At 40.1% G+C, this 27,060-nt stretch overlaps 1 protein-coding gene across 1 annotated transcript; it reads right to left on the reverse strand.

Moving 5' to 3' along the window:
- Positions 1 to 1,182: 1,182 nt before the first annotated feature.
- Positions 1,183 to 13,817, reverse strand: LOC127657604 (metastasis-associated in colon cancer protein 1-like). The gene is made up of 5 exons (XM_052146468.1): positions 13,673 to 13,817; positions 12,634 to 12,760; positions 10,279 to 12,329; positions 9,995 to 10,183; positions 1,183 to 2,371 (listed from the first exon to the last, which is right to left on the reverse strand). Exons 2-5 carry the CDS (start codon positions 12,752 to 12,754, stop codon positions 2,168 to 2,170), a joined length of 2,565 nt encoding a protein of 854 aa, XP_052002428.1. The 5' UTR covers positions 12,755 to 12,760; positions 13,673 to 13,817; the 3' UTR covers positions 1,183 to 2,167.
- Between the last annotated feature and the right edge of the window lie 13,243 nt (positions 13,818 to 27,060).

Raw genomic sequence — 27,060 nt, forward strand, 5'->3', positions numbered from 1 at the left:
GACACAAGATCACTCAATTATGCCCAGAGTTTTGGACATCAATCACATTAATTATAAAGAGAGTGATATAAGATGGTTAGTAATTGTCCATTCATAAACAATGTGGTGTGTTGCCAGTGCTGTCTTGGGCTAGATTAGCTGCCAATGTTTTAATGGATGCTTATGATACTGTATTTTTTATAGTTGTTTTACAGTTTGTTTAAATTACACAATTACTTGACCACTTAATTAGTATCATGATCTATTAATAATAATGAACATACACAGTTACATGATGTATCCGTGTCCACATTTCATGTGATAAGTGTGTCATTTTTGTGCCTCTAGCATCAACAAGCACAATGGCAAAAATAATCGGATATTCAAGATGCTCAAACAGAGCAATGTTTTGAAAGTGCCCGAGAGACACAATGTTTTTCTCAACATACCAACTTAAAAATAGGATATGAGAAAGGGTTCAACAAATGCAAATCACCCAGTTTTTAAAGCTTTTCTACAGGCAGCCCATTCTTTTGGCATACATACAGTATCTTTTCCCTGTGCCTTGTTACACTGTTATTTATGGTACATAATCATGACCTGGTAAAAGGCCTCAGAAATCATTTAATAAGGCTTAGCAGCACTGGACTCATAGAGAGCAACGCTGAACAATGAAAGTTTAAGTGGGATAAGGCTTAGGCAAACACACAAGATAAATAAGCACACTGGAGATTAGGATGTCAACAGATATACAGAAAGGGCTGAAGGACATTTTGAAGTGCTAACCTGTTAAGAAGAGGTTGGGAATTTGTATGTGTGACTGAGAAAACCAGAGCTCTGTAAGCAATGGACCATACATTCCACTAAAATAGTTCAGAGAAACAGGCATGATTGAAGGCTAATGACAATTATGAATCTCATCATCCTATATGAGGCTGCGACACTGAGGTCAGAAGAGGCCATTGGTGTCCAAATAATGGCATAATATTTTAATGAACAAAAGGAAGTGACAACCGTGAGGCTGAGCTGCACATTGCTGAACCACTCAGAACGCAGTGCAGATATTTTGTCATGTGTGGTTATGATATGCAGCCCATTGTGTATTTCCCATGTAATCAAATTAGATGTTCTTTTAACCAATATATCCTCAAGTATTTTTGAGATCAAAATACATAAACAACATTTTATAATTAAATTTGCCTTTTATTCTAGAGCACCTTCATAACACAAAAGGTGATATTTTAAAAGTGTTACATACAAATCTCAAAATGTATTAGCCTAAAAAGAAAGTTATGTGAAAACAAATACATCAATACAAAATCTATTTGAAAGACTCCGCTAAGATAGGAAAGGTTTGCAATTATGCATGGACTAACTTTAAAACACTGTAGTTTGCATCTTTAAAGTGGCAACTAAACTCGTACACATGATGAAAAACAAGATAAATACAATTTGCCAATGTCATGCAATATACCTGTAAAACAAAGATAAATTGATTTAGATGAAAACTTATTATAATGCTGTAACCTGTGATACTGAAATAATCAACATACTGATACACTGAGGAAGAGTGAATCACAACGAATCACCTTCCACTAGGACCAAAATACATGTAACAATTCAAATATTCCACATATAAATTTGAATATTAAAAACATAGGTACAGACAGATACTGTAATAATTCAGACAAAATAGGTTTAACTAAAATAAAGACAACAAAGTAGGTAACCTTTAGGCAGTTCATCTAGAATGATGTAAATGTGTTTCATAATTCTTTTTCACAACAATCTTCTTTATGAAATATCTACCAACAGCTACACAACACTAAAACGTTTTAGTATTGCATAAGTGACTTAAAAACAACTCTGAGACCTACAAGTGCAAATCTAATTCCAACAGCCTTGGACTTGCATTTGGCAATCAGACAAAAGTTCTTTCAAAGTTTAATTCTTTAACAATTTCAATGTCACAGTAAATTCAACATGAACCAGTATGGCTATAATTTTGCAGTCTAGATAAATACAACACATATAAAATACAAACAGGTATACAGTAACAAAAATTCAGTCCTTTTAAAAGAAAAAATGCCATCAAGGTTGGATATGTTATCATGTAAAAAAATAAGGCACACATGAACTCAGCAGGTTCACCTCAATATGAAGTGGGGGTGCTCTGAAAGTGCCGGCCCTAATCTCTGAGTATGGTGGCGGCCCTCAGGATCTCCATGCAGTTAACCGTGATGAGAGCTCCAGTGATATGTCTCCACTGCTTGGTCACTGGGCTCTTCATCTTATCCAGGGCCAGGTGAAGGTCCTGGATCATATCCCTGTAGCCTTCACCGTACCGCTTACTCCAGGCATACAGGAATTCATATGCAGGCTTCCACATGGACTGGAAGAAATCAGGGTAAAATAATAGCGTTAGAATGCTGAGGTGGCAAACAGTGTGTCTAAGAACGAGTTAAATAAACTTAATTTAGAATATGGTGTTTAATTTAAAAGAATAGTTCACCCATTTAAATTCTGCCATAATGTACCCCCTCATCTTCGTCATTTCGACACAAAAATAAATGTTTTAATGAGTACCACGGTCTGTCTTTTCAGTAAAATGGCACACAGTTTCTACATTTTCAGCTTAAAAAAGGACCTAAATGCTATCATAAAAATAGTCCATACGACACCTGTGTCATATGTGTCAAGTCTTCTGAAGGCATATGATGAGTGAGAATGAGTGTGCATGGTGAGAAACAACCTGAAATCTAGGTCGTATTTAGTAAAAATCTTGATGCCATTGCACATTCAAAAAATTATATTATATTTTTTAATTTAATTTAATATTATGTGGTTCATTACACGTTTTGCTGCAGTTGAGAAGAAACGTCCACTGAAGGACGCTAAAAGCAAGTTTAATGTTCTCCCCAAAAGATACGTTTTTTAAGGTTAATGCTCTATGGAGTATTACATTTAATAAAAAGAAAGAAAATACCTCCCTAAAACTAATCCTTTAACCAATACTGTCTTAAAAAGCAAATAATTTATATTTTAAAATGAACAAAACCGATGTCCCTACCCTTACTGCTATTTGTGGTACTTCTGTGACACTTCTGTCAAGTGTCAACTACAATGCTTTACTGGTCTAAATCCTCGGTCTTCTGCATTCAAACTCCGAAGCTCTATCAGTTGTGCCACTACACATGTTAATTATGCTTGAATAAGCTTATTTTGTACATACTGTATATGTAGTTGGTTATGAAATGCAAATATTAAAATGCATTGTCTTTCAGCTAATGTGTTAAAAAATAAGTAAAAGTGTTTTGATGTAATAAGATTGTGTGGAGAATAGAGCAAAAAATAACTTTATAAAGTACTAAATCTGCCGTGTTACTCGTGATTGGTGTGAAAGTTAATATACATTTATTAGCACCTCTGGTGATTTTTTCACCAGAAAACTTCAGCGATACAGAAAACAAGGCACATAAAACAAATTTTGCTAAAATGCATTTATACAGTATCTAATATTTTTACACTGAGACCAGATTGTTTGGGAGTAGTATGAGAGAAGCTTGTTCACAATGGTACATATGTTCACACCAGAACTTGCCTTGTTTAGCACTAAAGAAATAAAGTAACCTTTAACCTTGTTTGACCCAGTGTACACATGCATGGATGTTTTATTTTGGCTTCGCTATACACAACACAATTTAAATTCATTTAAACTGATTGATATCAGTTCAGAAGACTGTTCAAATATGTTGTCAGTAAAGGGTAATCAGATATGTCCAGATTATCCCCCCCAATATTTAATATCCTTGTTGCTGTTCTGCTGCAGTTCATTATGCACCACTGGTTAATTGTCATTAAGTTGTTGCAGGAATATCAAGATGGTTTAAAAGTAGAGATGCACCAATTGACCGGCTAGGGACCGGAATTAGACGATTTTCCGCATGCTCGGCCCGGTCCGGTAACCGGCCGGTCAGCCTCACGTCTTTCCCATTCCAAGCCGGTCCGTTTTGTTGCCAGCGGCGCAGGCAATAACGTCACAGCCGCATGTAAACATATCATTGGCGTGGAAGATCTTCACTGGGAGTGAAGAATTCATAAAAGTTCGAAATGTGTAATAATTAAAGCGCGGGGGAACCACCACAATAACTTTCGGAACAACAAACCTAATTAGACATTTATAACACCATCACCCAGCTGAAAATGCCCATTTTAAAAAAGAAGCTAAAAAGTGAAAGCGGCTAAAGCTAGCCAGAGCTCTGAGCCAGCCACAAGTCAGCAGCCTCTCCTATCTTTCCTTGGTATGAGCAGCGAAAAGACCAAAGCAATTACGAGGAAAATTATGGAATTCATGGTCCTGGATGACCATAGTTGAGGACAAAGGGTTCAGAAATCGGATACATTTCCTCGATACAGAGTAGGAGGTACTTTCCGACGTCGCGTTGCCCGAGTTGTTTAATCTCGTGTCATGTCACACACGCAGCCTGTTATCTGTCAACATTTGTGTACACAAATCCGGGAGAGGGGAAGTGGGGTGCTGGATGGCAGAGGCAGGCTAAATACTATAGAAATTGTGCCGTTGTGATTTAACGTAATTTTTCCCACCGTGTCCGATATTAAAATCAGTGCGAAACACATTGTAAAAGGCGTGTGCATTGTCGATATGGCTTCGGGATATGAAATTCAATTCTTCCATCCAGCTGTTGTTAAATGTACATGTATATTTTGTTTTTTTTCACTGGAGCACCAGCTGAGTCTTCTCCTCCCATCTACCAGTGATGCTTGATTTAACATCCCGCGTCTACTGCCTGCGCAGATATCAACAGTGCAAATGGGTTGTAGGTTGCCAGATTGTGGTCATAAATGATTTGTAATGTGTATGATGTGTCGATTGTGTGAGTAGGATGCGTTTCATTCCAGATCTGGCAACTGGACCACCTTGGAATAATATATTGATGTGATTATTCATATAACGTGGTTTGGGCCATACAAATTACAGGAGTTTTTTTGGAAGAAAAAACAAAACGGGAGACTCCCGGGAAAAACGGGAGTGTTGACAGATATGCAAGCCGTTTCCGAAGCAGTGCTCAGTTTTACAACTGATATTTGTACATCTAACGTAAGTAGAGCGTATTGGACACTTCAGTTTTTCAGATCTTTGGAATTGTTTTGTTAGATGAGTAATAAAGAGAAAAAGGTCCGTTTATAAAAAATAGTGGAAAATAACATCTGTTATATAAAGCAACTCATTTGCAGATAATTGTTATTTCTACCCATTATTGCCAACTTAGCGACTTTGTCGCTATTGTTAGCGACTTTTCAGACCCCTTTAGCGACATTTTTTCAAAAAAGCGACTAGCGACAAATCTAGCGACTTTTTGGACAAACCTTAGCAACTTTCCAAATTCCAAATATCGCCAGTACTGCAAGCGTGAGGTCTTACTTCCCCGCTGCGTCTGCTCTGTTCAGTGAGCGGCTGAGAGGAGCAGCACATTCCGTTGACTGCACGCCAGCGGACATAGACATGAATGAGTTGCGCATGTGCACGCTGTGTTAGCAGGAACCAATCAGTGATCACATAGCAGCTGCCTTCTCCTTTGTTTTAATTCAAAACATTTAATTTGACCGTTTTTCGGCTATATACTTATATAAAAACAGAATGAGCACGGTTTAGGGGAGATAACCGTTATTATAAACTAAAGTAGGCTACAGTACCGACAAATTAGGCAGAATGCAAATACGACGCGATGACGTCATTAATATGCTAATGACGCATGACGTCATCTGGCGACATTTAGCTACTTTTCGAGCAGGCTTTAGCTACTTTCCATTGAAAATAGTTGGCAACACTGTTTCTACCTCTTTCTAGTCACAGAGCACTTTATTTTGAGAGTTGTTTAAGAGAGAGAAGATCCTGTAACTTAAGTGCAGTTTGGGGGAAATTGTAATGTTTAATAATTTATTTTATTATGAAAATAAAATTTAGCATTGAAGAAAGGTAGATTTTGTTTGTATATGTGGTCAATAATAGTTGAAAGAAAATCTTAAAAATCAAAACTTGAAGACAGCCATGCCCCCCAAATTATTAATAATTAATAATAATTTAAAATCAATTTAAGATTTTCTAAATAATTGTATATTTAATGAATTCTGAATTTTGTACAGCATCTCCTAAGTATCTTCTTTTAAAAGAGACCACCAGTTGAACTAGTTCACCTAAAAATGGAAAATTTACTTCTATTCACTCATTTATTCACCCTTATGTTGTTAGTTACTTTTTCTTGGAACATAAAAACAGATATTTTTAGCAGCTCTATTCCATAGAATAACAGTTTATAGTGAGCAGGCACAGTTGAGCTTCAAGAAGGACAAATACTATTAAGCACTATTAAAGGTTCAATATAAAGACATCACAACAGTAGTCCATATGACTCCTGCAGTAAATTCCAACCTTTCTGGGGCCACACAACAGCTTTGTGATGTATGGACTACTTTTATGGTATAATAATAATTTTTTTCTTTGGACCTTGACAGTAGTGCTCAATATGAACTGTTTTTGTATGGAAAAGAGCAGCGTTTGGGTTCTCGAAGAAAAGATCATGTTAAGATTCTACTTGGGGAAAAAACACAATGAGGAACAACTTGATGGCAGTAAAATATTTTGTGTATTTTCTTTTTGCAAGCCAGCGAACACAGTCGTCATTTTACAGATACACCCGTGATTGAATTTTAATTATATTAAATGTTTTCTTTGATACAGCACAAAAAAGAAAAGATGACTAAAACAGGCAAATTGCTAGCACACAGTGGTTGTTTTGTATTGTGTAAACTTCTGTGTGAAAAAAAAAAAAAAAACTAATTATCTTTTAAAACCAACATTAAGAAAACGATTGCATTCAAAGCCTTTACTATTTTAAAAGGACCAAAGAGGACAATTATATTTATGATTTCAACACCAGCAACCCCCCAAATTGGTTTGGTACCCCCCAATATTCAAGTCATAGTTACGGCCTTGGAGTCATGTGACAAAGCAACATGCCGCTGAATACGGTGGAGTTTGTCTTTGGCAATATTATTTTTTATTATTGTAAAATATATATATATATATAGGGGCGGCACGGTGGTGCAGCAGTTAGCACTGTTGCCTCACAGCAAGAAGGTCGTGGGTTCAAACCCTGGTTGCCCCGGCCTTTCTGTGTGGAGTTTGCATGTTCTCCCCGTGTCTGCGTGGGTTCTCTCCGGGTACTCCGGCTTCCTCCCACCATCCAAAAGACATGCAGGCTAGGTTAATTGGTGTCTCCAAAAAAAAAAACAATTGCCCTAGGTGTGGATGTGGAGGTGAGTGTGAGTGTATGTCTATGTCCGTCTATGTGTGGCCCTGCGATGGACTGGCGACCTGTCCAGGGTGTCCCCCGCCTTTCGCCCAATGTTAGCTGGGATAGGCTCCAGCCCCCCACGACCCTGTACACAGGATAAGCGGTTGACGATGGATGGATATATATATATATATATATTATTTATTAACTTTTTATGTTTATTTTTGTATTTATTATTGTGTATTTCTATATATACTTATATTATCCATTCAGTTTTTATGTTTATTTTTTTATTATCTATCTTGTTGTTGTATTGTATTGCTCTGGAAGCTTCTTTCAACAAGACAAATTCATTGTATGTGTAAGCATACTTGGCAATAAAGCTCATTCTGATTCTGATTATGTTTAGCAGCATGGTGTTTCACTATAAATCGCTCCAATTAAAAAAAAAAAAAAAGACATATTTTACTAAAGATTCTACTATTTTGACTCAAACAGGTTTGAATGCAATAATTTTTTTAATAAAAGACGATAAAGGCCCAAAATTAAATGAAATATATACATACATACATACATACATACATACATACACATGTATGTACAAATACAAATCTGTTATATACAGATGCCAGAGAATGTATGGCAGAAGAGGTACGGTATGATGGATAAATATAAATAGACTAAGCTGTGTATTGCACATAATTCTTGCTCAATGAGGCAGTTTAAACTGTTCATAAGATGGGTAGCCTGAGGGAAAAAACTGTTCCTGTGATGATGGTTCTGGAGCTCAGTGCTCAGTAACTGTTCAACAAGATAGCGGGCTGGGTGATTGGGGTCCAGAGAGATTTTTCCACCCCTTTTCCTCTCTCTGGAAATGTACAGTTCTCGAAGGGATGGCAGGTGGCAACCAATAACCCGCTCAGCAGTCCGAACTATCCTTTGTAGTCTTCTGATGTCCAATTTCATAGCTGAACCAAACCAGACAGTTACCGGACAGGACAGACTCAATGACTGGGGAGTAGAACTGTATCAGCAGCACCTGTAGCAGGTTGAACTTCCTCAGCTGGCAAACTGTGAGATGGTAGTGCCCAGGAACCTGAATGTCTCCACTGCTGCCATAGTGCTGTTTAGAATGGTGAGTGGGGTCAATGTTGGGGTGTTCCTAAAGTCCACTATCATCTCCACTGTTTTGAGCGTGTTCAGCTCCAGGCTTTATTGACTGCACCAGTGAGCCAGCTATTCAACCTCCCTTCTGTATACAGACTCATCATAATCTTGGATGAGGCTGATGACAATAGTGCCATCTGCAAACTTCAGGAACTTGACAGAGGGGTCATTGGCAGTGCAGTCATTGCTATATAGATAGAGTAGTGGGGAGAGCACACACATCCCTGGGGGGCACCGATGCTGATCGTACATGTGCTGGAAGTGAATTTCCCCTGCTGACTGTCCATCAGAAAGCTGGTGATGATGGTGTTGAGAGCCAAACTGAAGTCTACAAAAAAGATTCTTGCATTCGTCCCTGGTCTGTCCAGAACTTGCAGGATATTATACAATCCCATGTTGACTGCATCATCCACAGACCCGTTTGCTCGATAAGCAAATTGAAGGGGATCTAGAAAGGGTCCAGTGATGTCCTTCAGGTGGGCCAACACCAGTCTCTCAAATTACTTCATGACCACAGAGATCAGAGGGAAAGTTCTGTAGTCATGAAGTCCTGTGATTTTGAGTTTCTTTGAGACAGGAATGATGTGGCGTGTTTGAAGCATCAGGGAAAATCATACTGCTCCAGTGATCTATTGGAGATCTTTGTGAAGATGAGGGCCAGCAGAGGAATTTAGACAAGTGGTCAATAATATCCACTAATGTGTACTTTAGCATGTTTGTTCCTTAGGAAAATTATATTTACTGTGCATTGTGCATGCTGCGCATCACATTGAGATTCTAAAAGCTGAAAGGTTCATCCAAAAGCTGAAAGGTTAAGTCATTAACTAAATAGGGTGCAAGGGAGCATCCTATAGCTTTTCTATATCACATCAGTGCATTCACTCTTAAAATCCAAACAAAAGTTCAGTTTCAGGCTGCAAATAATATTTGCACCACTCAACATGTTTGGCAAACATGGGAAAATGATAATCAGTACATAGATTTAGAATTTATAATGTATACTTTTATTTAATATGGTTGGCAGTTCTTGGATGATGTTGGCCATTACTTTGAATAAGAATTATTTATGCTAATTTCTGATGTAATGTATGTAGTGTCTCAAAAACATAAATAACCAATATGCCTGAAAACGACAAATTTGAATAATAATAATAATAATAAAAACAATCTGACTTTCTATAGCTTGGTAATATTAAGAATGTCACAACTTAGCCCCCACTGTCAATTTATGTTGCCATTCATTTTTAGGAAAACTATTTGGTCTAGATTTGTTTGAGTTTTTTTGCATGTGTATTAGGTGCTATTAGTTACAAATCAAAAAGGGAAATGGAAAATGCACACTGCAGTCACGCTCAGGTCTCAGGAGGTTAAAGTGCGATTGTAATGAAAAGACGGCCCGTGATATTCATTAACACATCTCCTTTTGTGTTCTGCATAAGAAAGAAAGTCATGCAGGTTTGGAAAGATAAGAAAATAATAAAAGAAACAATTCATGTGAAGAATTACTGTTATAACCTTTCATTTCAGCTCACCTGTGTACCAACTTCTCCATTTTTCCCTCTGTGTGGAGCCTCATATGCAGCAATCTGAGTGTTTGAGAGCCTCCCGAGTCGCTCTGCAAGTTCTCTCCAACGGGCTCCAAGCTCGACTGCTGTGGACAGAATTACTATGTCCTGGATGATATGGGCTACAAGGCCTTGAGCATCCATCTTTAACAACCCCTATGAGAAACACAAGTAATTACAATAACCCTTGTTTTTCCCTACATTTTGTTGTAGACATCCAGTATATTCACATCAAAATAGATGGTACGTACAATAATAAGCTCATGCTGAAACTTTTTCTTAATCTTCTCGGCATGACAGTCTTCCTTCAGCTTTTCAAGAACACACGCCACCTTTTCTGCCTCTGTTTCAGCATGTCTCCTGGAGATAGCATCAATGGAGACATCAGAGTATCCGAGAGCCTCAGCAAAGGTTTTCCAGCATTTTACATGATCTGTGACCAGGGTCTGAATAGCAGAGTACATGTACGTGAGTTTCTTAAAAGGAATAGTCATATTGTCCAGAAGAACTTGAGTGGTGAGCTTAATTCCAGTGAAGTCGATGACTTGATCCTTGGTTATGACCTTAAGGTTCTTGCAGTGCACAAGGCCAATCATTCCACGAAGAAAACCCATATACCACTCCTTAACCTTCAGCTGACCTACAGATCTAACAGTTTCATTGGAGAGCAAAGCAATTGTATCACCTTTAAAATATTCCAGTAGATATTCAACTCTCGGTTGTCTGAGAATTGATTTTATTGCTACCCCGTACCACAGCAAATTCACAGGCCTGTCCTGAAATTTCTCGGTAAGGACTTCTGGGATGGATTCCTCTGGAATGGGCATGGAACGAGTCACTTCTCTCTGACGGTCTGACCACCTATGGCCATGTTTGTCTGATCTCAGAGGGGCAGTGTCAGGAGAGGTAATGTAAAAGTCTCCCAAAGCGAGACTCTTTGAGTCTTTCACCTCAATGTTGAGTTTGAATGGACTCATCTCACCTCCACCCACCTTGGCCAGCTCCAATGGTATATGAAGCACTCGACCAGCTTTAAGCTGCTCCTGTTTGATTTCTTTACTTCGATCCATTGATTTCACATTAAAGTTTGAGTTCAATACATTTGAAGCAATGTGAAGATCTTTAAGACCATGTGGGTTGAATTGATGTTTTCCCCAAAGTTCCAAGACAACAGGGGGCAGGTTCCTGTTACCCCTCTGGATGTCAGAGAACGGGAGTCTAGGAGGAATATTGTTATGGAATGAGATGACCAGCACCACTTTGAGGGATGGGTGTATGTGCTTTGGACCATAGATAGCCACAGTAACAAAGCGATCCAAGTAATCCCATACTGACATGGCAGGTGGTTCTAGAACTGTGGCCTCAGCAGCAGTTATGACATACATGCAAGGTTTTAAATCCAGGAGCTTCATTTGTAACACACCATTGTATACATAACAGTCTTTTAACTTCTGAAAAGGTCCCTCTTTCCTTTCCGAGACCAGACCCACAAGTGAAGTCATAACGTGGCTTGTGGGGTCATTCCTAACTTTAGCAGCCATTCTCATTTCCAGCAAAATGCCCCCTGATACACTGAGGTTACTGAGGTTGACCTCTAAAAGAGGGCTCAGAGTCGTGGTGTAGTTGTTGTTTATTCCAGTGGGAGGATTGAGGAGAACTTTGAGGGCAATTTCCTGGATCACACCTGGGGGGACGTGTCCCTGGGGAACATGAGCTGTGATATCAGTGTCGGGCAACTGTACTGAGCCTCCATTGTGGTCAATCTTGCAGGTGATTTGAATATCTGTAGCCTGGGTTTGAGCCCATCCAGGACTTTGCTTCATTTGACTGAGGTCCAAGCAGGACCTTGTTAGCTGTCTATGACTCAGCCAAGCCAATTTGTAAGCTTCTCTGTCATTTTTCAACCACTCAAAATCAGGATTCAGGAATGGTCCTTGAGAGTTCAGTCTCGTTTCCCTCTTGTTTTCCTTTTTCTCAAGACTTTCAAGAATATCTGAGGCGCTTCTCCACCTCCCAGATCGATTTAGATTGCCTTGTCTGGGTGCTAAAAGATGGGCATAGTTTGCTTCATCTGAAGATGTGCTGACTGCGTCATCGTTATTATTATCAAACAAAGATATGGGATCCTCTTTCAGGATGGACACACCAGAATCATAGGTGCTCGGGTGGACGATTTCATTTAAGAACGGATTTGATTGGCCCAGCTGATTCCAGAAGGGGTTGGTACTATGTTTTGGATATTCAATCTTTTTCGGTAGATCAGGCCACTCAGAGGTTTTTCCAATCTGATGAGCATAGCTCCCTAAGAGAAGAGGTTTCAAATTACACAAGGCATTCAAGAACTATATTAAGGAACAAAATTCTTTAGTTATTCTTGTTGACTTTGTGACAGATAAGTTTGTGTAGTAAAGCATAGTATTACTCAGATGGAATAAGTATCTTGAATAACATTTTAAGAAATGTCTTCACAATATAAATAAATGGATGCAACAGCTAGTTGCTTTAGTTTGAAATCCGAAGAACACAATGGCTGGATAAAATGGTGGAGAGAGAGAGAGAGAGAGAGAGAGAGAGAGAGAGAGAGAGAGATTTTTCAGCATAATTACCATGAAGGTCGGGTTTGTTGTTGATGGTCACATTATCATCTAGATCTATCAGTGTTCCCTCCGATCTACATCGAAGCAGAATCCCAGTACGGTTGTCTGACTCTACCATAGCTGCCATCATTTACATCTAAAAATATGAAAAGTGTCTGTCTCTAATGTCAAAGTTTTAATAAATGAACATGTTAGAATGAGGCAATTAAAAAAAAAAAAATATGAGTGTAGCTAGTTGTAGGTATTGATTCTCTACTACTGTCATATAAGTCAATTAAAACTCACATCAACATAATGACAAAACATACTTTTCTCTTAAATCTAAATTTGATAAAAAAAATTATGGATTGTTTATGCAAACAATTCAACAATAGACATTTATTTCTTCATTTTATCAATGAATGAATACACATTAAACATAACAGTGACCTAAGGAGGTTTATTGAGTTAATCGGTGAAACTTCTCTTCTTGTTTTACATAAAAGTTGTTTCATGGGTCTACCTTTCACTCTCCAGTTTTCTCTGTCTACGTGAATGACTCATTAAATTCGTGTTGTGCAGTGACAGTGCAATGGAACAGGTCTGTCTTGTCTGGAAATTAGAGTCTAGTAACAAAGCTTTCTCTCGGTGGAAGTCCTGAGTACTCTATTCAAATCAACATACTCTAACACGCCCTGCATCCGCAACGTCACAATACACCTGTTTGTCCTCTCCTTTACCGCATGTAGACGTCATCACACAAAAGAAAACACAAACGTTCTATTCTGTTGAGCGTCTGCCCGGGCAACAATGCGTTCTATTAGAAAAATAATACATGCAATCATTTACACTAAAATGCTTAAAAAGCAGCAATTATCACACATATCACGTTCTTCCCCAGCTTGCCTACACAGTCTATTTACATATTCTTGAAAAAAAATGAACACACGTGAGAAGATTTGATGTAGTCAAGTTTTTTCCCCGCTTATCCACGCTAACTCTTAAGCTAGAAAAAAAGATACATTTTAAAAAGTATTTTTGAAACGGTTTGAACTTGAAACGCACTCACTTGAAACATGGTATTTTCCAACTCTTTCCTCGCGCTAACTTTTCTAATCTTCGGGGAGCGTCACCAACCGTACACCTTACAGTTCTCTGTGCCAGTATGCGCTTGAACAGTGGAGACGTGCATAGGCTACTGGAGTACGTAGTTTCAAACTGTCAAACAGTTGTGTTGAACGTCCTCCTCGTGTTTTTATTTGACTGCACCACCCACAAACCACCTCTATATGTACGTACAAAGCGTTGCAACACCTGAAACTGCAAGGGCAAAAGGTGGTTTCGGTATGCAAATTCTTGAGACAATATTTTTTTATATAGCCACGTATATTTGTGACATCATGACTTTTATTTACTTTCAAGGAATTTTACTTTTGATCTGAATGATTTCTTTTCTTTAATGCATCAACATACAAACATGTAAAAGTTACAGTCTAAAAACTGAATAATAGTGCCATTCATTTCGATTAAGTGAAATATGTCAAATATTTACTTAGATATCTGGGCCAAGAAGTCTTTAGAGTAATTACAGGTTCAAAATAAATTGGCAAATATTTTCAATTTAAGATTGCAAAATGAACATGCAATGAGACAGGGTATGAATAAGATAGGATTCTTGCAACACTTTCAAATTAATTTCCTTACCCTATATGGGGAGTAAAAATGTACTGATCTCAGACCATACCTTATCTGTAGGAAAATTGTGTTTCCATTTCACAAGTGCTTTCGGAAAACAACGTATACACTTTTTGATGTGAAGATAATTTAATTTCTTATCTGAGACACTCATAATATAAAGTTTTTGGAACCTGTCCAATGATCTTCAAACATTAGTTCAGACATGTTTATCATGTGCTTTTGAATTTAAATTGGATAATATTTAAGGGTTATTAATAAGTCATTCTTTATTAATGTTTAGAGACAGCTAGTCTGTACGGCCTTATTAAAGCTTTTGAAGCATACACATTTTCAAGCTATGCATCTTCATCACAGTGTCTTACATATAGTGATATAGTGATAGTGCATTGAACGTGCTGTTCAATTCACTATTTTTATCCTTTGACTTAGAAAAAAAAGTCTTTGTTTTTAGGAAAGTCAGGGCTGCTGAGGAGATTTTGAGTGTTCGAACATCTCGTTTAACCATGAGTTGTCATACTACATTTTTAAATATCTCTTATTCTTTTTTTAGAATTCAGAATATTTCTGAAGACCATGTTATGAACCTTATGAAAGAATACTTCTATAAAATGAAATCTCGTGAATGGAACACAAATTTTCATTTTCAGTGACTGCCCTCTAGTGGCAAACGTCAGCTAGCTCTATCATTTCATTCATTAAAACAATCTCACAACATGTTCTCATTAAATAGATCCAAACTGACGACATTGTATTATTGCATGTCTCACTGAATTTATTATATGAATAATCTATTTGTGCTGGTTTTCTGATTTCGTCTTTCAAACAGGTAACATTGTCAATCTAGAGGTAGACAGTAACAACTTTTCTTAGAAGGGGGTTGGGGTGCCGCCTGTTTCGCCCACCACACACAAATTCAGTAATATTTTCTTATAACATCAAGCAGAGAGGACAGAGATAAAACCTAATAAAAATAAAAAAAGCTATTTTTGGAAAGTTTGTTAAGAAAAATGCAGTGAACAAATATGAAAGAGATTGCTGTGAAAGAGCAATCCTGGAAATTAAAACGGTAACACTTTACAATAAGGTTCAATTTGTTAACATTTGTTAATGCATGAACTAAAAATTAACAATATATTTTTAACAACATGTATTAATCTTTGTTCATGTTAGTTCATATAAAACACAATTGATCATTGTGAGTTCATGTTAAATAATGTTTTTAACTGATCTTAACAAAGGGATCCTTATTGTAAAGTGTTACAATGAAAATTGTGAAAAGAATAACATTGTGAATTATGTGTAAAATAGATTTTTATAATCTAAATTGTGTTGGATTATTTCAAAACACATCGCTAGCTGCAGCCTATAATATAGATTTTTATTAGAAATGACCAATTTCAAAGTTGTGTTTAAACCTGGTTAAAATACAGTAAAATTAAAGCTACTCATAATCTTCAAGTGACTGGATACTTTGGGGAATCCCAATTTCTCAAATCCCAAATTTTGGGCAATACCAATTCATATGGGTTATGTCATTGCAACCTTTATGTCAATTAAATGTATCATACCCTATATTATATAGGCACACAGATGTTCCAGTCAGCAGAAGCATTTTATTTCTCCTATAAATTTCAAGAAATGCCCACCCAACTCAAAGCAGTCCTTCAGACTGGTCACTCTAACCTTGACAACTTACTATCATCAAGGGCAAGGTCTTCAACAGGGGGTCCTCAAATTACTGTTTGGTCCACCAACGGCACTCCTAATAACAACTTGCACACAAGTGAGAGACAGTACCACCGATCTATACGCATATTAGGCAGTCTCCGTAGGGCACCAACTCCTTAGGGGATACCAGAAACTTCACCGGCTGCCCTTACTCACACGTTATAAGTTATTCAAGGACCCGGTTGTAGTCACAGAACACAAATGATCGCCTCGCGCTTGCAGGTTCCTGGCGAGAGAGGAGTATGTATTTTAGTCCATACAGATTCTGAAGCCCCTCGAACCTGCATGCCAAATCTTTCTCTTACAGTAATCCTTCCTCATATTCGTGCTACCTGTTTTATTTTGTTATGAACTAAATGGAACGCCGAACATTGTTAATGTTTGTGAAATTAGCCCATCGCCCATGCTCACTAGGAGCCACTCATAACGCAAGGCATATGATGTTAAGCAACGCTGCAGCAGAGGGTTGCAAAAGCACGTTTTCGTGATGTGCAAATGTGAGCCTACAATTTCTTGTATTATTAGTTCCTTTTTGCTTTCAAAACAATATCCTATTCTTAGTTAATAAACAGTACAGACCGATGTAATATGTCTAAATATATTGTTACCATTGAGATTATCAAGCTGCCACACTGACGGTGACTGTCAAATCAGCATAATTAAAGGTGCATACAGTCAGGATTTCCTCCTACAGAAATTAACTGTAATTTTGAAACATGTGTATAAAATTGATCATTAACATGAGATAAAGACTCCATGTATACTGTAGGCCTATCTGTAACCTTATAAAAGTATTTTTATTTGTCTGTTTATTTTATTTTTATTTTTATTATTTGGAGGGGGTGTGGCACAGTGATTAAAAAGGAAAATTAAAAATAGCACCATGTCAAAAAGGTTGCAGATCTCTGCTATACTTAATTTAATGATTATTTACAAATTAATATTTGTATTGTTTGCTTCTAAAAATAACACATAACAAAGTTATCAAATATATATAAAAAATAGTAATAATAATAATGGATATTTACTTATCAATGTAATGACTCCCAGCACTAAAGAATATACCCAATATCTTCCCAAAATGTTCAGCTTCCTGCTGAGAAAGATGCTGTAAAGGTTAAATCAGGAGACAGGAACAGTGAGACAGGAAAGGCCGTTTATTTCTTCTGCCTGTTACAGCATATGCACTTTTCCTGTGCTTTTACTCAGTCCAATGACACTCAAAATAAACATAAATTTCATAAAAAACACTCAGCAGAATACACAATATCGACAGATGCCAACGCTGTACACTAGACTCCTTTTCTTCCCCCTTCTCTGCAGGTGACGAGGGTGTTTTTTTATGCACAAAAAACAAACAAACCAAACATTTAAAAAAAAAATGGGCCGTTCAGTTCTTCGGGCAGTCAAATTCACTCCAGCGTCCTGCAAGAAATATTCAACAAAACCAACTCCAGCCAAGAGCAGTCATAAGCACTCAAAACGAACCGATTCATCCCCAAGTTGTTCGAAGAAAAACACAAAACACAACACAAACTCCAGCCGCTAGGCAGAACCAGCACAAAGAGAAACAAAAAATGCACCCAGCTTCCTCGGCCAGTCGAGTGTATGTTCAATGAGTCTGTCCATTAGGTGGCAACATGAAAAGCACCAAAAGGCTTACTCACTCCAATGTTTTTATGAAAAACAGTGCTTGCTGTTGGCATGTAAATTCTCTACGTCCATCCTTAGTATCTATTTTCATTTTGGCCAGAAACATCTGTGCAAAAGCGACCTTCCATTGATGTAAGTGTTTCTTGCATTCCCTGAATAAATCACTTTTCTCTCTTGTCGAATTAGCAAAGTCTGGGATCAAGAAAATTATGTGGTTCATCCAAGAGAGCTTTCCTTTGCTCCTCAACTCATGTAACACAAGATCTTTATAAAATGATCTCAGAATTTTGGCCATAATTGATTGAGGCCTGTCTCCCTCAGCCGATCTCTGGGCTGGGACTCAGTGAGCTTGCTCGATTTCCAGTTTATGGCCTGTTATGTTGGACAGACTCGAGAAGAACCCATCTAGGAATTTCACCATATCTCAGCCTTCCTCATTGTTAGGAATTCCTTGTCTTGTTTCACTGTTGCCCTCTGTCTGCCATTTTTGTCACCTTTGCATTCCTTAGTTTTCACTTTTGTCCCTTGTGTAGCCCCTTAGTCTCTTTATTAGCCTTCGTGTTCACTTGTCATTGTTAAAGAACTACACTTCCCAGAATCCACCTGCCATCATCACTGCCATTTTGTTCATTGTTCTCACCTGTGTCTTATTCAGTCATCACTCACTGTGTATTTAAGCCCTGCTTTTTGTTCACTCCTTGTTGTTCGTTTCTTGAATGTCGTCTAGCCTGGTCTGTGTCCCTTACCCGAGTTCTTAGTTTTGTTTGAGTTTTGTTTCCTCGTGTTTAATCTGTTTCATTGTGTTTTAGTTTCCTGTTTTCCCATCGTGGACTTTCATTTGTGTTTACCTTTGATTTCTTATGTGTTTATCCCAATAAAACCGCATTTGGATCCGCACCTCTTGTCCGGCTTGTCCTGCTTCAACACACATCATAACACTCATGCTCAGGAATTCCAAGAATTCAGATGTTGTTTCACCGTTTACAATTCCCCAACTCCTCCAGTTTTTCCCAAACGCATTGCAAATCTGTCTTGGTTGCTAGCATATTAGCAGGTAATTCCCTCTCTGATGATTTCAGATAATCTATCCATTTTTCGATGTCTGACAATCTTGTAACCAACTCAGAGAATTTCGTCTTGATAGAAGTAATAGATTGACGTTTTTCAGCCAAATACTCCAAGTCTGCAACAACCTTCATCAGCATTGCCAACATATTCATCAATTCACGCCAGATTTCTTTCAGTTCACTGTCCGATTGTGTCCGGGGCTTTTGGCCTGTGATCAGCTCACGGGGTGAGTGATTTTCAGAATATAATATATTGTTTAATATCTTTACTGCCTGATGGTGGGCCACCGGAAAATTGGCTTTTTAAATGTACTTTCTTTTTTTTTTAAGAAATCTTAGATATACCTGTAGGTTATTTCAGAGCTACACTCAAAATAACAATAATACTATTAATAATTATAAGATTTACACATTTTAACATTGAAATGCATAATTTTTAATTATAATAATAATAAAAAAAAGTGCAAAAAAGTTTTATTTGCACGTTTTAATATAACATTTATTTTAATAAATATTAATCACATTTTGGACACTCAAAAAATTATTTAGCCTTCCTTTAAGATTCACAAAATTAAATTTGATGGATTTTTGCAATTAAATTGAAATGCATGAATCTTAAAAATAGTCTAAAATATTTGTTGAGAGTACAAAATGTGAAGATCAGTGGCAAATACATAGAGTTAAAACATAAATTAAAACTGACCCCTCGTTTCTTTCTATTTTTGTTAATTTTCAGGATGCATGTCCAATTAATTTGCTAAGTGTCATATCCATGTGACTCAAACTTTAAGTGTAATACAACTGGTTAGATAACAATCTGATGAATGAGATTAAACCCAGAGATGAGTGCCAGTGTAATTTACTGGTAAATATTTGTCCTTATACAATTACACCAATATGAACACGACATAATGACACTAAAATCATGATTGGAAAAAATCCACAAAGTTTACAATAGCTCCTGTATTCATAAGAAAACATAAATACAGATGTACCATAAATCTATTTTTACATTTGCTTTTTCAGTTTTTGCATCTCCTCTCCATCTTCAATGGAATAACAATCAAGAAAAAACCTTACAGTAATAATTTACAGTGTACTTTTTGAAGCAGAATTACACAAAGTTACTGTCTAGCAGCACATTAATACTGTACTATCACAATGAAAGAAGAGCTGTGTGTTCAAAGCTTACTCACATGGTTTGCTCTCCAGGTTTTTTTTTAAAGGCAGTATATTACTATATTGATTGTCCAATTTGTAAAAGGCTGGATCTTGGTTTCAAATGAATTATTAAAATACTGTGGTAAGTAAGACACCTTAGACTTACACATGTAAATCACACCTGTTCAGTGAGTACATTTTAAACCCTTTTCCTCAGAGGTGATCCCTGAGGGCTTGGTCAACCTGGCTTACACCCATGACAAGAAACCTCTAGAAGAAAAACCAGAGGAGCCACCAAAGGAGGAGTTCTCTGCAACACCGAAGGGCTAATGCCTGTTTAGGTATTTGTGACTTTGGCTAAATTCGGAATTGCGTGCTACCATACCATTTTGAGTGGTATCATGAAAAAAACCTTACCATCCTGAGTGGTACGGTTACGTGCTGTTCTGAATTTAGCCTTTGACAAAAAAAATAAAAGAATGCCTTTCAGCAAGTGGCTAAATTAACATAAAACATGTCAGTGGACTTTTTTTGTCAATATCGATAGTGCAGTTTAAAATTTATAAGAATTTTTGTATATTATTCATTTTAAATTAAAAAAATGTCCTTCGGTATTTCATATAAAATGATCCTAAGGTGTGATACATTAATTTCCAAGCTTCTTTCAAACTAATTTTAAAAGAATGCGCAAAATGATATTTAAAATAGCTTTAGATGAAGGATGGCATTTCACACTGCAAGCCATTTCAGCTTTCCAAATGTATTTAATGTCAACTACCGAAGGGCACGTTTTGTGTTTTGCATGTATGCTGCGGAGAATACCGTGAGCCTCCAAAAGCGCTATGTCTCCGTGGTAACACGCTCATCTAGCCATGTGAGATGATGCGTGGATTGATGGTCTCAGACGTGGCAACTGAGATTTGCCCTCTGCCACCTGGAATGATGCAAGTCACAACGCTACCACGAGGACTTAGAGTGCATTGGGAATTGGGCATTCCAAACTGGGGAGAAAAACTTTTTTTGGATTAGATATTCTACATTCTTACAAAGTTTTATAAAACAGATTCAGCTCCGCTCCTGGATGCCGATTGGTCAATAGGCATGTTTTATTTACGATAAAGCACTGCTATGACTTCTTCACCGAGCTACTATCTGTAACATCGCACAGCACCCATAGTAACATCCTGTTACTGTTTACTGTCAGGGACTTTATTTTCTAATGGAAGAATGGCATTTAATGAACTTAAAGTATATTTTAATAATAAAAAAATAATTATCTTGTGATTTCTATTATGTCGTGACCATTTTCTAAAAGCAACAAGGCACTCGAGGCAGTGCCATATTGTAAAAATATTCATGGCTGAAGGGCTTTGCGTGAGGCTGTGAGGATACTGTATATAAAATATAGCACTCTCACTACTGTTCCACTTACCTCTACCAGCGAGAAGCGTGGCTGTTTGATCCACACGGCGCATTTCCAGCTGGCTTTTCTCTCCCTGCGCGCTGTGCAGTTCACGCCCCTGGGCGATTCGACAGCGCTTCTTACTGTTTAAAAGAGTGTTTCTCCTCCTAAAAGAGTTATATTTCCTCTAAAAGAGTCTGAGTTTCCACTCACAAAAAGAGCTATACGCAGAGGCGTTGAACGTCCTTTTCAGGATGCGTCTTTTTCAAGATGTGTTGTTCCTGGATGCAGGCGATTTCTCTCCAAGATCGACGGCCACAGACGCTGCCTCGTGTGCCTGGGTAGCGATCACACTGAGGCGGCGTTCGTGGATGGTTCATGTTCTCACTGCAAGAGTATGAACATGGCAAGATTGCGGTCGCGGCTCTCCTTCCTAAAGGTGAATGCCACTTCAGCCGCCCCCCGTGTCGCTCCTTCCCACGGGATTGAGGATGACCCGGATGACGATGAAGGTGATATGGGGATAACAACAGGCTCGGTTTCTCCGGGTAAATCCCCACGAACCACCCGCCCCCCAACACGCTCGTGTGCTTATGTCCGGGTTCGGGATGAGTGCGACTCGTCGCACGGCCAGCCGGCATTCTCCCTCGAGCCCCTGGGCTAGGATGATGACATCACCGCTGCATCGGAGAGCGTCCAGGCATCTGACGCGGAAGACTCGACTGGGCTGCCACCTTCGGGCTAGCCCGCCCAGTCTGAGGCGGAGGTGCATGCTTTCCCTGGCTGCCGTGAGCATGGGCTTGGAATGGAACCCTCCCTCCTCCCCACAGCCTTCGTGGCTTGATGACTGGTACATCGGCGCAGCTCACAACCACACCCCCCCTGATACCATTGTTCCCGGAATTGCATGACGAGCTGACGTGGTCATGGAGGGCACCTTTCACTGCCCGTTACCGACCCACTCGCTTGTCCGCTCTCAATAGCCTGGACGGCGGGGCGGCCCATGGATACATGGAAGTCCCCCAGGTGGATAGGGCGGTTGCGATCCATCTGTGCCCAGAGAACGCCGCCACCTGGTGGGACCGCCCGGTTCTCCCCTCCAAAGCCTGTAGGGTGACGTCATCTCTGACCTCAAAAGCCTACAGCACCACCGGATTGGTCACCTCCGCCCTGCATGCCATGGCTCTCCTGCAGGTCCATCAAGCCAAGGCACTTAAAGATATGCACCTGGGTAGTCCCGATCCCGAGCCATGTGCAGCTGCTCATGGTGTTGCTATGCATCTTGTGTGGTGTTTGGACAAATGGCTGACAGCTTTGTGCAAAGTGGGCAGCAGTACAATCTGACAGGTAAATTTACACCTACAATTTTGTAAGGTGAACAAACGTCTAAGAAATGTCTGAGCATGCATGAATCTCTCAGAAATCTCTCTCTGTTAAAAGTATAGCTAGCCCCAAAATGAAAATTCTGTCATCATTAACTAGCCCTCATGTTATTCTAAACCTGTGTGACTGTCTTTTTTTATTATTATTATTGGAACACCAAAGGCAGAATGTGAGGGACTGACAGCCTTATTCACTATTCACTTTCACTTCATCTTTTTCCATACAAAACGAAAACTGACTCAGTCCCTAACTTTATGCTGAAAATCTACTTATTTGTGTCACAGAAAACGTTGTACGAAAACGAGACGTTGTGTCGAAGAAGCGACACTAGGGGTCTATCTTGGGCGCCGAATATACCTCTAATCTATGGAAAAGGCCAATGAGAAGTTGGCAGACAGAATTTGCATGTCCCGTGTAAAGGTGGGGAAATGCGTCTGTTTCATTCAGGATTTTTCTGAGGAGCCGGAAATGGTCCGGCCAGAACAGTGGCTCGGCTCAGCGATGTGGCCGGGAGGACACAACGTCTCGTTCCCTCCATCAGGGAACGGAGGTTACATCCGTAACCTAGACATTCCCCGTCTGTCGCTCACTTCGACATTGTGTCGAAGAAGCGACAATAGGGGTCCAAGTTAAATCACGCCATGCGCTGAGCTGTGCTGACACAGGAGTGGGCAGGTACTTGACGTGCCAAAATGACCAGCTGTATCAGACTGCACGTACCCATCCCCAATGCCCCAGTAAGTCGTCGGAATCCTTATAGTTACCCTAGACATGGAACAAGGCGACGCTTGCCAACCTGGGAATAGGCCCGAGCCTAGCCGGGCCTCTTTTCTCACTATGTTTCTCGCATAGAGTCAACGGCTGGGGCCCTTACACGAATCAGGGGGAAAAGATCCTGCGGAGACCACACCTGCCCAGAGAGTGGGAGGTAAGAGTGGTGACATACACCACATGGGCTATTAGGTCACATGTGGGAAGTGGTGCGATGGTAGATCCCGCCTCTTCGAAGGGAGGAGTTGCTACAGGCACGGCGACCGGGGGGCAGAGGGAACTGCCCAAGGGAGACGCGGGTCCGCTCGTAAGGGGACCGTACCGTGGAACACACACACAGGGGGGAAGTCCACGTAGGAGCCCTAGGTGGCCATCTGAAGTGGAGATCACTGTACCGCATCCAGGAACTACACAGGGGCGGAAAGGCATCTTTATAAAGACGCGTCCATAAAAGGATGTTCAATGCCATTGTGTATTGCTCTTTCAGTTTTGTGCTGTCGAAGTGCCCAGGGGCAATCTGCACTGCCTTGCAGAGAAGGAGAAAGCAGCTGAAGTGCGCCGTAGATCCAACAGCTGTATCGCTCAGAGGTAGAGAAACAGGTGTGTGACTCGCAGCTCGCTGCATATACGACCATCGGCTCCGAAGAACATTTCTGAATGAAATAGATGCATTTCCCCGCCTTTATACCCATAGGTCCGGGGGAGGGACATGCAAATTCTGTCTGCCAACTTCTCATTGGCCTTTTTCAAAGATCAGATGTGTATTCGGCGCTCAAGAGAGACCCCTAGTGTCGCATCTTCGACACAACGTCGAAGTGAGCGACAGACGGGGAACTTACAAATCATATTCTTTAGTGTCTGATTAAATAGTTCCACCAAGCTGTCTGTTTGGGGGTGGTAAATGCTGGTCCTTATTGATTTAATACACAATAATTCATACAGTTAGCATGGTGTCCGTGAGACAAACTTTCCTGATCAGTAAGGATTTCATTTCGAATCCCCATTCGGGAGATCATTTTGAAGAATGACTCCACAACACTTCGTGCTGAGATGTTGCGCAGAGAAACTGCTTCTGGATATCACGTTGCATAGTCCACCAGAACCAACACAAAGCGATGCTGGCTTGCCTTCTGCTCTAACAGCCTGACAAGGTCTATGCCAATTCTGGAAGGGGGTGCAATGGTGCTTTTGGAGTGGCTGCGGGATTCACCAACTGACATTCATGGCATGCTGCACACCACCTGCAAACATCCCTGTGAATGGCTGGCCAATAGAAACGGGCCATCAGATGGTCTAGGGTTTTTCCCTGCCCTAAGTGACCCATCACAGGATTATAATGAACCGTCTGGAATAACATTTACCGATTGCTCTTCAGTACTAACATACCTCTATTGTCTGAGCGTCCTGCATCACTTGATACAACCGATCCATAATAATTGAAAATTACTGATATGTGAGTGTAACATCTGGCTGGAGGCATGGAATCCTCTAAGGGCTGGGGAAGCCAAGATTTCCCCCTCCTTTACGTCCTCCTGATGTGGAGCTGACATAGACGGCCCTGGCTCTGCCTTCCTAGCCACTGATACACTTTGTTGCAGGACCCATCCACACACACATTCCCCTTATTAAGATAGTATATGCTGGCCAATTAATTCCCAAGATTAGTGGATGGGTGAGGCGGGAATTAACCACAGCCTCAACACTATGTTTTTTTTACCCAAAATTGGATAATGACCATTACTACAGGATAATTTTGTTTATCCCCATGCACACACCTTACCTCCACCCACCAGCATGTATCCAAAGCCTCGGCTTGAACCAAGCTTTGGTGAATGGAGGTTTGATTACAACCAGAAACCACCAAGGCTTGGTATGTACCCCCTTAATAATCACAGGTATCCGGTACACTCCTGCTCAATCGGGGGCAGCCTGTGGCGTGTCGGGTATCTGGACCAATTTCTCCACATCCATTGCAGGGCATCAGCCCTGGAAGTGCCCAGGCTACCCGCAGCTCCAGCAAACTGTCCCAGACTTCATACCCACACCTGCAGCAGCTAATTCAACAGCCTGTGGGGGAGAGTGGAGAAAGTTAAGGAAAACTGGCAGGTTGAACTGCCCAGAGGACCAGGGTATAGGAATGGGGGGACAGAGAGAGAGAGAGAGAGAGAGCGAGAGGAGGGCTTGCCGGCCCCAGAATATTCTGCCAAATAGTCCTCAGCCAGCTGGATTACCTCCGTCTGCGACAGCCATTCCTTTTGGTAACCGGCCGACGAAGTGCTCCAGTTCCATGAGATTGAAGACAGCTTCGGTGCCGCGATCATCTGCCAGCAGCCACCACCGACAGGCATCACAGAGCTGTTGGGTGAAGGCAAAAGGGCGACCGCTTTCGCAGTATGGCAGCGTACGGAAGCGCTGTTGCTCGGGTTACAGCAGACTCGTTGCAAGTTGGCCTGTTTTAGGTCTGCGTACTCCATGATGTTCATAACCAGAAGTTATTTGGCCCTGAGCTGGGCTTTTCAGCAAGGGCAGCAATCGGCTGCCCACTGGGTGTTGGGTCAGCCCCATGCTTCAACCATCTGCTCAAAGAGCTCAATTAAGGCATCTGGATCGTCTTGTGGCCCCATCTTCACGAGCATGATGTGTGGGGCTGGGCTATGGCTGTGGCCGGGGTCGTGGTTGGAGTACTCCCCTGGGCCATCAAGCTCTGCAATACCTGTCGATATTCCGCCTGGGAGCAGGATCTGAACAGTGCTCATGCTCTGCACGGAAGCCCAGGAGGTCTTCATGTTGGGTCTGGTGGATGCCGGCAAGAGTCTTGATGGCTAAATGTGAGGACTCCATGGTGGCATTTCTTCATCCTAATCCAGGGTTTCAGCACCAGTGACAGGTCTTTAGTTCTCTCTGAAGGAGGAAGCGGGAGCCAGGCAAACAATCCAGGTGAGTTTTTATTTTACATACTTTTCAGTGTAACACACAAAATGATGCTTTTAAGCCAAATACTGCATACACACTGCTGCATGCATCTCTCTCTATCTCTCTCTCTCTTTCTTTCTCTCTTTCCTCCGGCAGCATGGATTTCCCTTTTTACCTTCTCCACTCTCACTGCAAACACAAAACAGCTGTTAGAGGTGATTTCCCACAGGTGTCAATCCTTACCATTCTGTCTCTCCTGGCCTTGCTCTCTGCAAACGTCACTCAGCCACACCTCCATCACAACATTGCTTTACAACCTCTTTTCATGTTCACTGTCAGATTTGTTGACGCTTTAAATGTGAATGGTTTGGTCTTTCTGGAAAGTTAAAATGCCGGGAAATCTTGTTTTTGTCTCAAGGCCTTATTGCCTTATGGTTAAAAAGTTATTTGCATCAACTTAAGTACAAATTTGTACTTTTGGTGGTGCAAAAGTGTAAGACAGAGACACAAAACATGGTTCTATAGGCTGCCAATACTGTTGATAGTGAATCACATTAGTGATTTATAAAATCTGCAGAAATCCCTTTCACCAGAATTCTGGATCTGAACATGCCAGAATGGCCTTACCTGCTGGTGGGCACACTGGCCAGCTTTGTGGGTGGAGCTGTTTATCCTGTTTGC

This window comes from Xyrauchen texanus, chromosome 17 (assembly GCF_025860055.1).
Source record: "Xyrauchen texanus isolate HMW12.3.18 chromosome 17, RBS_HiC_50CHRs, whole genome shotgun sequence".
NCBI lineage: Eukaryota > Metazoa > Chordata > Actinopteri > Cypriniformes > Catostomidae > Xyrauchen > Xyrauchen texanus.

Bases quoted from the DNA above. Each gene is read 5' to 3' on its own strand.
- LOC127657604 (XM_052146468.1), bottom strand. From the start codon at position 12,754: ATGATGGCAGCTATGGTAGAGTCAGACAACCGTACTGGGATTCTGCTT. The intron at 12,330-12,633 runs GTAATTATGCTG...CTCTTCTCTTAG, and splicing joins CAACAAACCCGACCTTCATG to GGAGCTATGCTCATCAGATT. The intron at 10,184-10,278 runs GTACGTACCATC...TGTTTCTCATAG, and splicing joins TTCAGCATGAGCTTATTATT to GGGTTGTTAAAGATGGATGC.